This window comes from Eleutherodactylus coqui, chromosome 11 (assembly GCF_035609145.1).
Source record: "Eleutherodactylus coqui strain aEleCoq1 chromosome 11, aEleCoq1.hap1, whole genome shotgun sequence".
In the NCBI taxonomy this organism is placed as follows: domain Eukaryota; kingdom Metazoa; phylum Chordata; class Amphibia; order Anura; family Eleutherodactylidae; genus Eleutherodactylus; species Eleutherodactylus coqui.
In genome coordinates this window covers 62856661-62869722 of record NC_089847.1, presented here as the reverse complement: position 1 = coordinate 62869722, position 13062 = coordinate 62856661, and the positions used below count along the sequence as shown (strand labels likewise).

Here is a 13062-nt window from a genome sequence, read left to right as displayed (position 1 = left end):
CCGGGATTGAAATCGCAGCATGCCGCGATTTGCTGCGATTCTCCCCGGTCAGCCTATCTAAACTGTCAGTGCTCCTCCTCCTCCCCCGCAGCGGAATATCACTAGCTATATTCCGTCACGGCCGTGGACAGGCAGCCTTAATCCTACGTCATGCATCTCAAGTACAGCAGAATCGGTAGGACAGTCCCAACCTTCAGGCACTCATCTGTGCTTCTCCTTATCTTTGGGACTCTTAAGGGTGAATGCCCAGGAACAAATTTGTACCCCAGTTCCCAGAGCTTAAATCCGCAGCTATTAGGTTCTATTTAACCTAATAGCTTTTCTGCCAGCCAATGCCGACATGTGGAATTTTACAGTGGATTTGCGCGAGCTGTAAAAAAAGTGGCATGTTTTATTTTCCTGCAGATTTACACTGCAGGTCTCCATTAATACAGTATTAATGGAGATCGCTGAAAAAAATGAGTTTTTCTGTGATCACCAGTGGGTGCGTTTTGTTTACCACCACAGTAATCGCATGGCATAAATCTGCTGGCATATCCTGCGACGGTCGTGGGCATGAGCCCCAAAGCTTCTATTAAAGGAAAACTACTACTAATGTATCAATGAGACGTTACTGCTTTTCCTGGCTGCTGTCAACAGAGGACAGCATAACTGGTGAATTTACACCCAGCAGGATTGTTGCAGGCATCCGGCTGTAGAATATGCTGAAACCTCATAACAAACTGCAGTAAACAAAGCCCTTCACTCACAGTAGAAGAATGCGCAGCACAAGCTCGTCATGCTGCGAATGTCCAAATCCACAGCGTTCTCGGCCATGGAAAAGGCAGCTTTTCACAGCGGATTACATTCATTTCAGTGAAAGCCACGTGTGGATTTTGTTGTAGGTTTTGGTGCAGATTTACTTGTGGAAATGTTTTGCTGTGTGCGCTCATAGCCATGCACCCCTGAAGATTGCAGGAGCTCCCAGAAATCGCTTTGCAACTCTGATTGGGAACACCGCAAGCACTAAATGGGGACTGCATGCATCATTTGTGTCATTAGTTCTTTTAGATTTATGCAAGTACCATAAGTGCAAAAAAACCCCAAAAAAACATAAAAGGTAAATTGGGAACTTTCATTAGATCCAAATTTGCCAATCACTGAAACTGGTATATCCAGAGATAATTTTAGCACCAGCTGCAATGCATTTTGTTGGTATCCTTGAAATATAAGCTAGTCCACAAAAACTCATGAGAGTGACTCTAGCCTTAAGCCAGTTTCACACGGGCGACAAAAATTGTGCAATTTTCTCACAATGCAACAGTGCTACAAATCGCCTGTATGTGAAGCCCGTGCTTTCCAATTGGTTCCTTCACATTAGCGATGTTTTGTAGCCGGCTACATTGTGAGAAAAAAAAAAATTACGGGTTGCTAAATATTGGTGTGACTTTTATTGTTTTGTAGACCATGTTTCCCTATGGAGCCTTCCTTTTTTTTGCATTGCATCACACGAAAACGCGGTATTCGTGCGGTGCAATGCAACTTTTGCAGTAGAAAGTCCTACTTTTAAAGCCCTAAAATAACCCCTAGCTACATTAAATAAATAAATAAATAAATAGATCACCTAGGAGGCGCTGTCAGCTCTGTGGCACTACTACTTGCAGGTCCCTGGCACTTCTTTGAAGTCTTCTGTCAGCGCTTCCTGGATTACAGGTTCAAAATCCCTGCCTCCAAGAAGCACTGGCTGTGATTGGTTCTCGAATGCCGCTCAGCCAGAGTCAGCGCTTGATGAACCAATCACAGCCGTGAGTGGCTGTGATTGGTTCTCAAGTGCCATGTCTCAGCCAATCAGAGGCAGCACTTCATGGAGGTGGGATTTTTCAAACCCCTGACCAGGAAGAGTTGGCTGTAGACTGAAGACAAGTGCCAGGGACCTGCAGAGGAGAAGTGCAGAGGAGCAGACAGCGCCTCTTAGGTGATATATTTATTTTTTATGCAGCCAGGGCTTATATTTCAAGCCACGCCCCACCCCCGAAAATCCTGTCAAAAAAATGCTACAAAGTTGCGCGACTTTGTAGCACCACCTACGACTTTGTAGTGACACAGAGTCGCGATATCTCTACGTGAAAACGCAGTGATATCGCACAGAACACCAATGCAATTTTCTTGTGGCGATATTGCTGACGCCCGTGTGAAAGAGGCCTTAGGGCATGATTACACACTGTGGAATAAATCATGTGACTTTGCAGCAGAGTTTGGTCTGGATTTTTGTGCAGTTTTTACTTATTGATTTGCAGTGAATAAAATTTGTAATGAAAAGCTGTCGCTCTTCCACAATTAATAGCGCATGGTGCAGATTTGAACATCCACAGCATATCTATTGGCCACTGCAGAGTTCTTCCACTCTGAGTGAAAGGGTCAGTACTACTTGGATCAGTATTCATTCAGTAGAAAATAAAACCAGATGACAGCAGATACGGAGACGAGTACAGATCAAGCAGTGATGATACAAGGGACCTACGGCTGCAATGTCTGCATTATGGTATGTAACAATATGCGGATCTGAAACGGTCCTTATGCTGCATTGTCTCCATATTCTACAGAAAAGAATACATCTTGGAGTATAAAGAGCTGCCCTAAATAGAAAACTAAGACGCGCTATAGATTGTCACTGCAGGTGAAGCTTTTTATTTTATAAAATTCCTCTCAGAGCTAGAAATCAATAATGTTTTAAGAAAATACAATTTCTTAGTCAGAAGTCTAAGAAGAAATCTATATAAAGAGCAAGTCTAGCCACAAGAAGTAAGAAGCGGTCACTCAGGAAATACAGGGTGCTCGGCATGTACTGTACAGACCACACCGTGTTACTGAGTATTACCAACTCTATTATTAGTAGTTTCCATTTATTATGAACATTTAACACATACACATAATGCAGAATTACAGAAATATTTCCTGGCACAGTTGGATGTAGAACACAATTAACTAGTCGGGGGTCTTTAGTAATCAGAGCAATCTACAACTGAAGGAAGTTTTAATATTTCTTCCGTATAAGCCAGCTGTAGCATAATGGGATTCCAACCACTTATTATTGTCTATATACTGTATTCAATAAGCAGCAAAGTTTGGGTATGGCATATACCCGAATACTGCCGGCATGAAGCACACTGTACAATTGATACATCTACTTCAAAGGGTTGTCTAATTTACGAAAAAACTATTTTCATAACACCCTTTTAAAGAATTCTGAAATGATAATGAAGTCACCTTGCCAGAAAGTAAATTTTTTTGACAAGAGAGGAGAGTAGTCGCCAAAGGTGTCTCTTGGTCTGAAGAAGGAACCGTTCTGTCTAGCCCTGATTTGAATGGGAACTGTGTAATTCTTAAAGAGACTATGTCACCTACAGCTAAGCTTATGTGCTGAAAGTAGGTGACCCGCTGAGTCTGGGGATGGAAGTGCTATACTTATCTCCCCCAGTGTTTCCCCAGGGTGAGCATCGGAAGCCGCTCAGTGCATTGAATGACGTGCTAAGCAGTCCGCCCATTATAAAATTAGAACTGGAGGACTACTTAGTGCTCACACTAGGGAATGTAAGTATAACACTTACATCCCTCGACTCAGCGGGTCACCTACTTAAAGGGGTTGTCCCGCGCCGAAACGGGTTTTTTTTTTTTTTCAACCCCCCCCCCCCCCGTTCGGCGCGAGACAACCCCGATGCAGGGACCTAAAGAAAGCTTACCGGAGCGCTTACCTTAATCCCCGCGCTCCAGTGACTTCTATACTTACCGGTGAAGATGGCCGCCGGCATCCTCTTCCTCCGTGGACCGCAGCTCTTCTGTGCGGTCCATTGCCGATTCCAGCCTCCTGATTGGCTGGAATCGGCACGTGACGGGGCGGAGCTACATGGAGCTACACGGAGCCCCATAGAGAACAGGAGAAGACCTGGACTGCGCAAGCGCGGCTAATTTGGCCATCGGAGGGCGAAAATTAGTCGGCACCATGGAGACGAGGACGCCAGCAACGGAGCAGGTAAGTATAAAACTTTTTATAACTTCTGTATGGCTCATAATTAATGCACAATGTATATTACAAAGTGCATTATTATGGCCATACAGAAGTGTATAGACCCACTTGCTGCCGCGGGACAACCCCTTTAAGTAGAGAGTCACAGAGAGACTTGCACTGAGGTAAGAAGCTAGTAGCAAAGGATTTATGGTCTCTGAATTACTGTTGGACCACAGTAATTCAGAGACCATAAAACCTTCACTCCCTTATCAGTGTCTGGTTGAAAATGTTTGTTTCTGTTGTAGTATTCTTTTAAGTGCAAAGCAGTCACATCCATATCTGTACCTTGTCGTAAGTATGTGTGTATAAATATGCATGCCTCTTTGGATCTATTTCATTTAAGCCTGAAGAAGAACCCCTTGTTGGTTCGGAAGCTCGCATTAACATCATGTATTTTTGTTAGCCATTAAAAGGTATCATATCTACAAGATTACTTGGTTTCTCTTGCTGAGAACAATCACATTTTGCTCTTCTGGCTAACACGGTACTAAACCCCTTTTTTTCATTTTTGTTAATAAGTAATGAAGGACTCCTAAGCATATATTTAGTTAGGTCTTAAAACAACATCAAAACTTGGCATATCCAAAGGACATGTCATGAAAGGCTGATATACTCCTCTGGGACCCCCACCTATTTCCAGTTCTGCCCCAAGTCAAGACTAGCTGTGGGTGTTATCAGAACATACAGAAAAATCCGAACAGGCTTTACTATACTGTTTCTGTAACCATCATTGAAATTAATGCGGGTTACAAAAACAGTTTAGCACAGTAAGCAACACTCTAAGTTACCTTAGCATTCTGTTGTCCCTACCTTAGCATTCTCCAACCTGTGGCCATGCCAGAGTCCAGGCACAAGCAGTGCGATTACATCACTGCATGCATGTCATATGAATCAGTATAGGACACTGCGGTCGTCATGGTTGGGAAAGTTTTTTTTCTTCTGTGGCATGTTTCTGTTCGGGGACACTCAGTGGGGCCTATTACTTTTAAAGTGGCCCTTGGAGGCATCATTATTCCTAAAGGCGCACTATAACTTTTAATTATAAAATTAGGGGGCACTATAACGTTTAGTGGGGCACTCAAGAGCATTACTACCATCAAAGACACGCTAAAAACGCTTATTGTTGCCCTCATCCACTCTCGGCTCGATTACTGCAACTAGCTGCTGATCAGCACCCCCTGCATCAGACTCTACCCTCTCCAATCCATCCTGAATGCGGCAGCCAGGCTCATCTTCCTTTCCAGACGCTACTCGGACACCTCTACCCTTTCACTTAAGCATGATTCTGACTTCGGTCAGAATTGTAAAATAGATGTTAGTCCAGACTCCTGCAAGAAGTACCTACTCCTGTTTGACTTCCTATTGGGCTTAGACGTGCTTTTTTCAAGTTCTGAGGGGGTAGATGGATTACACGATAATGTAGAAGGCCGAGGAGTTGTATAGTGTAGTAACCCACTATCACCTGTAACGTCAGTTTTACAACAGCTGCATATGGACAGACATGATCAAGAGGTGCGTACCGTACATGTCCAACCCTGCATACAGAGCTGGGTCATGTTAAAAGGATGGATCCATTAGAGACAAATGGGTACAGTGCTATAAGTAGAGAGGTAGCCAATACTACCTCTCTGGTCATAGCACTGAAATGACCCTTAGCGAGTCACTTTGCATAATTGTCCCTTTTGAGAGTACGGTCCAATGGTGATACACCGATTGCCAAAAATCACATGGTTTTGCAAGTTTACTTGCAAAAATGTGTAGCCATTAACAATCACCAATTTTAAGGAGTTTTAAAAACAAGCACGTTGCATAGTTTTAGACTGCATGTGGGCCCATACAGGCGATGACTATACTTATACTAGTATATCTGTAGTCTGAAATTAATACACTGACTTGTATGCAGTCTTGTGGTCCAATAGTTAAAAATCAGGCCATTTTAGAAGTGTAAACTTATCTTTGCAGGCGGCAGTGACGTTTGTGCAGACATAATTACAACCTTTTTATTGGGACCTAGAGGTCTTCATATAAGCACACAGAGATTATAAATTTACTTTCTTTGCTCATCTTACATTACAGATTACACAAGGTTAGATACATGCAGACAAACAAGCTGATCCTCCCAGAAGCTGAGAAAAGCTGCTTCAAAAGACTCCTTTTTAAAAATATTAGCTTCCATAGGAAACAAAAAGCTAACTTACCATTCTTATCAGCTCTACGGAAGATCTGGAAAGAAGAAGAAGATAGGCACATTAAACTCAATAAAACAGTTTGTGAAAAGACAGTTATGATGATTAATCAAGTATATTAGACTCGCATGTAGAATACCCTTAAAGGAAATGTTTCATCAGAAAATGACCTATTGCATAAATCAAATTGTTATGTTAACATATTTTTACAGAATTTTGAGTGATTTTTTTTTTAAAATTAATGTTGAGATCTATATTTTTTTTGTTTCAAAAGCTTCTATTAGAATTTTACATAGCTTAAAGATTAAGGATGAGCGAGTATACGCGCTAAGGCACTACTTGTCCGAGCAATGTGTCTTAGACGAGTATCTCCCTGCTCGTCCTTAAAGATTCGGGGGCCGCCGCGGGGCGGGGAGCAGGGGAGAGCGGGCGGGAGAGAGGGAGAGAGAGATCTCCCCTCCGTTCCTCCCCGCTCTCCCCCGCAGCTCCCCGCTCCGCAGCGGTCTCCGAGTCTTTAAGGACGAGCAGGGAAATACTCGTCTAAGGCACATTACTCGGACAGGTAGTGCCTTAGCGAGTATACTCGCTCATCCTTATTAAAGATCTATATGTTAAAGGGAACCTGTCACATTAATGAAGCACTTTGATACACAGCTTTGTGAGGAAAAGATACAGTACAGTATAGCTTATTTTAATTACTGCTCATTCAGGACCTATGAGTCCAGTGGGAGGTCCTACTCAGAAATTGACAGCTATTTCTGTATGCACAGTTATAAAAGGAAGGCTGTGAATCCCAGATAAGACTGTCCAGTGGGCTCCTCAGCCTAGAGTGAACCAGAATTCCCATGAAAGAACACATGAAATACAAGTCGTATTGCATCGCTTTCCATTAAACTATATATCAATCTGCTCTGTAATGTAATACTCATAGAACACATGCATGTTGAATGTGACTGTAGAGAAAATGTTTTAGCAGTTATGTCATTATCATCACCATCACAGACAGCATTACAATGAAAGGTAACAAACACTAGATCCATTATTCACAATAGGAGATAATTACAGCTTATCTACTCCAACACCCTGTACAATGACTACTGTACAGATCACAGATCATGCCCACAACGGCCCTTCATAAAAGCGAATGGATCAGGTCCTATCAATTGTTACCTATGGCCTATGAGGATGCTGTAAGGCATAACCTAAATGCTGTTAAAGGGGTTGTACCAAAATCCACTTTTATCACCTATCCACAGGTGTACAGGTGCTTGGCTATCTCTGGCAGTTCCACTGAAGATGGATAGCGTGGCAACATGCATGCTGGACCACTGCCCCATTCAACTTCCTCTTCGCTGCGGGACGTGCAGTGAAAAGAATGAAGCATGGGACCCTGTTCTTGGAATTGGTGGGAGTCTCAACGATTAGACCCCCAATCAATCAGTCTTTTATCACCTACCCTACCAAGATGAAATAGGTGACAGAAAGGAACAATGTGTTCTATCCAAGTACACAAGAAATGGAGATAGAATTTTAGGCCTAAAACACTTTTACATGAGTGAGCATTTCCAGATTCTCGCTTGCCCGACGGAAGGAGCTGGTGAGGTCATCACCACCTTGTTCGCGCTCAGGGAAGTCCTTTAAACGGCATAATTTTCACTGAGAATTACGCAGTCCTCAGGCACTTATTCCTATGTAAAGCACTGAACGATCAGTGTTTAAATGGCACGATAAGTGACCAAGCCACCGCTGATTTTTATCCCGGCTGAATCGAGCGACGAGCGAGAACCTCACAATTCTCACGCATCGTTCAGTCGTTTTCATGAGTTTAAAATAAATGATTACTGTTCCGTTTCTTTTGTTTGAATGATTAGTGTCCCCTTAAATGTACTCTAATTGTCTGTATAATAAGAAATGCAGACATCCAGCATGTATCGGCACTAGCTGATTTTGGTTATAAATTGCTCAGATAACTTTTAACCCTTTCCAATCCAATTTGTATCCTGGTTTTCCTAGGGGGCTTACTCTTTTTCTGCCATTATACAACGGCGCTATATGCTGGATAAAGCCAGTACTGCATGAGGCGACACATTGGATAGGCTCCAACAGCAGAGAGGCTGACAATATACAGTAAGAGACCCCTGACGGATGTCTTCCAACATCGGAGCTGTACAGCCTTAAATCATAATGTCTTCAGACGTCAGACATGGATTGGAAAGGGTTAAATTAAATAGCTTAGAATTCACTAGGAACTGCCACCCACAACACTGAACCACACAGTATTATGGCAAGAAGCATGGCTTAATATTCTCTCCTAAGATCTCCTAAAAGAGCTTGAAAAAGGTTTTTTTATTACCGAAACGCGTTGCTCGTTGTATTATTATTATTATTAATAAAGAAGGACGCTTGTTCCTGAAGTCGTATCCTTTATCCTTGGAGCGCGGATAGTATATATTTTTCACTCTGCATACTCTCCTAAGATCTATTCCTTGAAGAGTTCACAGCTACAAACATCTAACAATTTTTGGTCCAATGCAACTGCTAGCAAAGTGTTAATCAGGAGCAAGGAAAGAAGTCACAATGCAACTTTCTGATCTTCATGTCATACAACCACAGTCACCATGTAGCCCATGCCTTACGTTAAGGGGGAAATTTATTTAGCCTTTTATGCCTGTTTTCTGGTTTAAAAAAGTCATAATATCTTGTGCTAGTTGTACTTGCACACTTTTTAGCCTTTTTGCTCCTAGCCCTTTTCTAAAAAGGGAAATGGCTTAACAGTAAAAGCGATATGAGCTCCTGCAGTCCATTGTGTTGGTTTGCTATTGTATACACCAGAGAGTGTCGCAAATCATAGTGGAAATCCACGCCAGGTCATAGCTGGCATAGATATCACATTCTGGCCAGACATGCACCACAATTAGGAGGTGGGCATAGCTGTAAGGTTCCAGAAATAGCCCTTCAATTAAGAACTAAAGATCTGTGTATATAAATGTTTAAGGCCAGTTTCATGCGAGCGTATTGTAACACATCCGTAATACGGATCCATAATAAGGATATGTTACAGATGACATTGCACCATATGCCATCAGTATTTCATCACTGTTTGATCTGTATTTTCCTTCAATTATTTTATTTTCTACTGGGTGAAGACAGATCTGTATTTGCCGAATATAAAATAATACCAGTGAGTGCAGATACAGACAAAAGTAGCGCATGCTGCATTTTTAAAACACGACCGTGAAAATACAGCCATGTAATTAGAAACATAGATTCATTTTAGTTCTGGGTTATGGTCCACAAAACCCATACCAAAAATGGACCAAAAATGCGCTAGTTTGAATACAGCCGAAGGGCTTGTTCACTCAGCCATTGGCGTTTTTACGTGTGCCTGCCAGCGCTGTAAAACCGCGTGAACGGGTGCACAAACCTAAAGTTTGTGCGCCTGTTCAGACAGCCCGAGCCCGGAGCATATACGTCAAGTCCGCAATTCTGTTGGGCGGGGGGGAGACAGTTTAGCTCTGCTAAACTATTCTCCCCCTTGTCATCACGCTGCTAAACTCCCTTCCACCTCCCTTCTCCGGCAGCTGTCATAAGCTTTCATAGGAGTCTATGCAGCTGCTGCCAGGGTAAAAGCGCCTGGACGAAATGCACTATCTTGGCTGGCCGGGTGCTTTTACGCCGCGGAAATAAGCCCATGTGCACTGATGCATTGTAAACCAATGCATCAGAGGGGCAGCGTATATATCGGTCAGGCATGAAAACCTGGCCGATATACACCCGTGTGAATCCAGCCAAAATCTGTGTTTTCTGAAGCTGTGTAGTTCCTTAGGGTGCTCTCAAACATGGTAGAAAAATCTGCCATGGACAAATCAGCACCAAATTCTACAAATTGTAGACGTGGATTTTAACACCCAGATATGCACAGGGTGAAATCTGCATGTAAAACACATAGATTTTGGTGCAGATTTGTCCATGGCAGATTTTTCTCTATGAATGCACCCTTTCATATTACTAACAGTGAAATAAGAGTGAGGTGATGGCACAGTTTTATAACACAAGTAATAAAGGCTTCTTCCATTGTTCATGTCCATAACGCGGTGGTGCTGAGTATCTGATCAGCCCTGCAGAAATCATTGGTAAAACAAGAGTTAATATAATAACAGACTTGGTGACTTAAACTCTTGTCTTGCCATGTTAAAGGGGTTGTCTTGCGGCAGCAAGTGGGTCTATACACTTCTGTATGGCCATATTAATGCACTTTGTAATGTACATTGTGCATTAATTATGAGCCATACAGAAGTTATAAAAAGTTTTTCACTTACCTGCTCCGCTGCTGGCGTCCTCGTCTCCATGGTTGCCGTCTAATTTTCGCCGTCTAAAATGGTCGAATGGCCAAATTAGACGCGCTTGCGCAGTCCGGGTCTTCTGTTTTTCTGAATGGGGCTCCGTGTAGCTCCGCCCCGTCACGTGCCGATTCCAGCCAATCAGGAGGCTGGAATCGGCAATGGACCGCACAGAAGAGCTGCGGTCCACGGAGGGAGCAGACCCCGGCGGCCATCTTCAACCGGTAAGTATAGAAGTCACCGGAGCGCGGGGATTCAGGTAAGCGCTGAGCCTTTTTTTTTTTAAGTCCCTGCATCGGGGTTGTCTTGCGCCGAACGGGGGGGGGGGGGGGGGGGGGGGGGGGTTTGAAAAAAAAAAAACCCGTTTCGGCGCGGGACAACCCCTTTAAGGCTTCTGCAGTAATTGCTTGAGGTGGCTGAGCGCTCCCGTCCTACGCAGAGCTTTTGTCATCTTAAAGCTTTTTAAATTGATGCAAAATGTGATGCTTCAATTTACCGAAGCAGCATCGTACAGCGCCATGACCGGCCAACACATAAGTAGTATCCCTCTACTATAGGTAATGAGTCCCACATTGACATCTCTATTGGAGGAGAAGGCACAAGTATAGGGTGTTCTGCATCAATTATTATATCGCTTACTCATTCATGTACATCTATCTATATACTGTATTATTTCACACTTTATTATGGGCTTTGGCCACAGTTACCACAGATACCCAAGGAGCCACAAGTCTGCGTACATAGAGATTTGCTATCAATTTTCTATTGATACTTATGAAAGTATCTTTCGCTGAGCTGTATAAAACTTTCCTAGAGTTGTCCGACTGAGTCCTGAAGGCTACTGTAGAGGATTTTATCCATCCCCGATTTCACGCCTATTTATGGAGCTTGACTATTGCCTCTTTCGGAAAACAGGGATCGGACAGACTGGATTTGAACCCACCCATCCTACTAAGCACAGGAGTTGTCTGGAAACTCCACCCTGCCATCACTTGTCCATAAGGTCAAGTCAAATAAGCATGTTAAAGGGGAAGTTAGATGTGGATTGTACATGATCTTATGTCTATAAGCAGTTTTAGGAATACTACTATTAATATGTATCTAATAGCATCACAAGAAGTCAGAAAATAACATTTGTAATGCACAAACTTTTGGAATAAACAGATCATGCTGGTTAGTAATACAATAGCGCTTCAAAATGCGACTTATCTCAATTTGATCTAAGAAGAGCAAAGTGCTTCCTAACATGCTGAGCTGGTGATTCGGAGTAAAAGCAACCTCCTTGTAGCACTGAAGGGTCTTATATTACTAAGGCCCAATGCACACGGGCCACGGAATCCACATCCTCGCCTAGCGACGGCACAGCGTCATCTGAACTGCGCACGTGCGCCAGCAAGTCCATCCGAATTACAGATGAAAACGCAGCGGACAGGTAAGCAGGGGTCCGCAGGTGTCACCAGCCTGGCACCAGGTCAGATTCCGCTGCAGGATCCCGAATGTGGACTCGGACCCGGCCATGTGCATTCGGCCTTACTGCCACATTGTCTTTGTTCATCTGTGGGGGTTTGGCTTATAGACCCTCATTAACACATCTCAATGACATAAGTAATAGTGTTACTCAGCAGTCAGTAATTAATTGAACCAGTGCAGTACATAAAGTTGCCATAGTAAAATGTGGCCCCTCAGTGGTGTGTTATCATGCCACATTAAACTATTAGAGGGCAGCAGTTGCTGTGATTGTATTGAGGGGAATTTCTGCATAGATTTCCACAGCCCGTGATATAGGGAGACTATTCTACCCTGAGCTATACCATCGCTTTCTCAGGGGTTGACCCATATAACATATAGACTCTTGAAACAGACATATTGTGGTCATATTTGGACACTGTTTGTAGATTGTATTTAAACAACCATCTCATGCTACATTACAATAGTAATGACATAATGGAAGGCTTGAGGGACAGTTAGGAGGGAAAGCCTCATGGGATCTGGGAGCTTTATGTACATGATGGATGGATGATGTGTCACCTTCTATGGAGCCTCATGGGATCTGGGAGCTTTATGTACATGATGGATGGATGATATGTCACCCTCTATGGAGCCTCATGGGATCTGGGAGCTTTATGTACATGATGGATGGATGATATGTCACCCTCTATGGAGCCTCATGGGATCTGGGAGCTTTATGTGCATGATGGATGGATGATATGTCACCCTCTATGGAGGAGGTTTTCTGGTTAACCAAGATATGTTACAAAGGTCATTACTGGGTCAGATGAGATGGCAGAGAGTGAGTTCTGCCCAGTGATGGACTGGTTGGCAGCAGCAGATGATTGGCTGAAGAAAAATGGCGGGAAATGCCTGTGGTTGTCAGGCAGAATCTGGTGGCCTGACAGCGGCTGGTGATTGGCCCAGAGGAGCAAGCTGAGAGGAGCAGCAGTGAGATATGGAGGTGCAGAGATGTGGGCCATCATCATCTGGAAAGGAAGCA

The 13062-nt window shown here is 43.4% G+C and overlaps 1 protein-coding gene across 4 annotated transcripts in view; it reads right to left on the bottom strand.

Moving 5' to 3' along the window:
- The window catches only part of NECAB2 (N-terminal EF-hand calcium binding protein 2), a 257914-nt gene that overhangs the window by 227072 nt on the left and 17780 nt on the right, over window positions 1-13062 (bottom strand). For all 4 annotated transcript variants that reach the window (XM_066582214.1, XM_066582210.1, XM_066582213.1 and 1 more), the window contains exon 2: window positions 6244-6268. In XM_066582214.1, the coding sequence (XP_066438311.1) occupies window positions 6244-6268 (25 nt within the window). The remainder of the gene's footprint in view (window positions 1-6243; window positions 6269-13062) is intronic.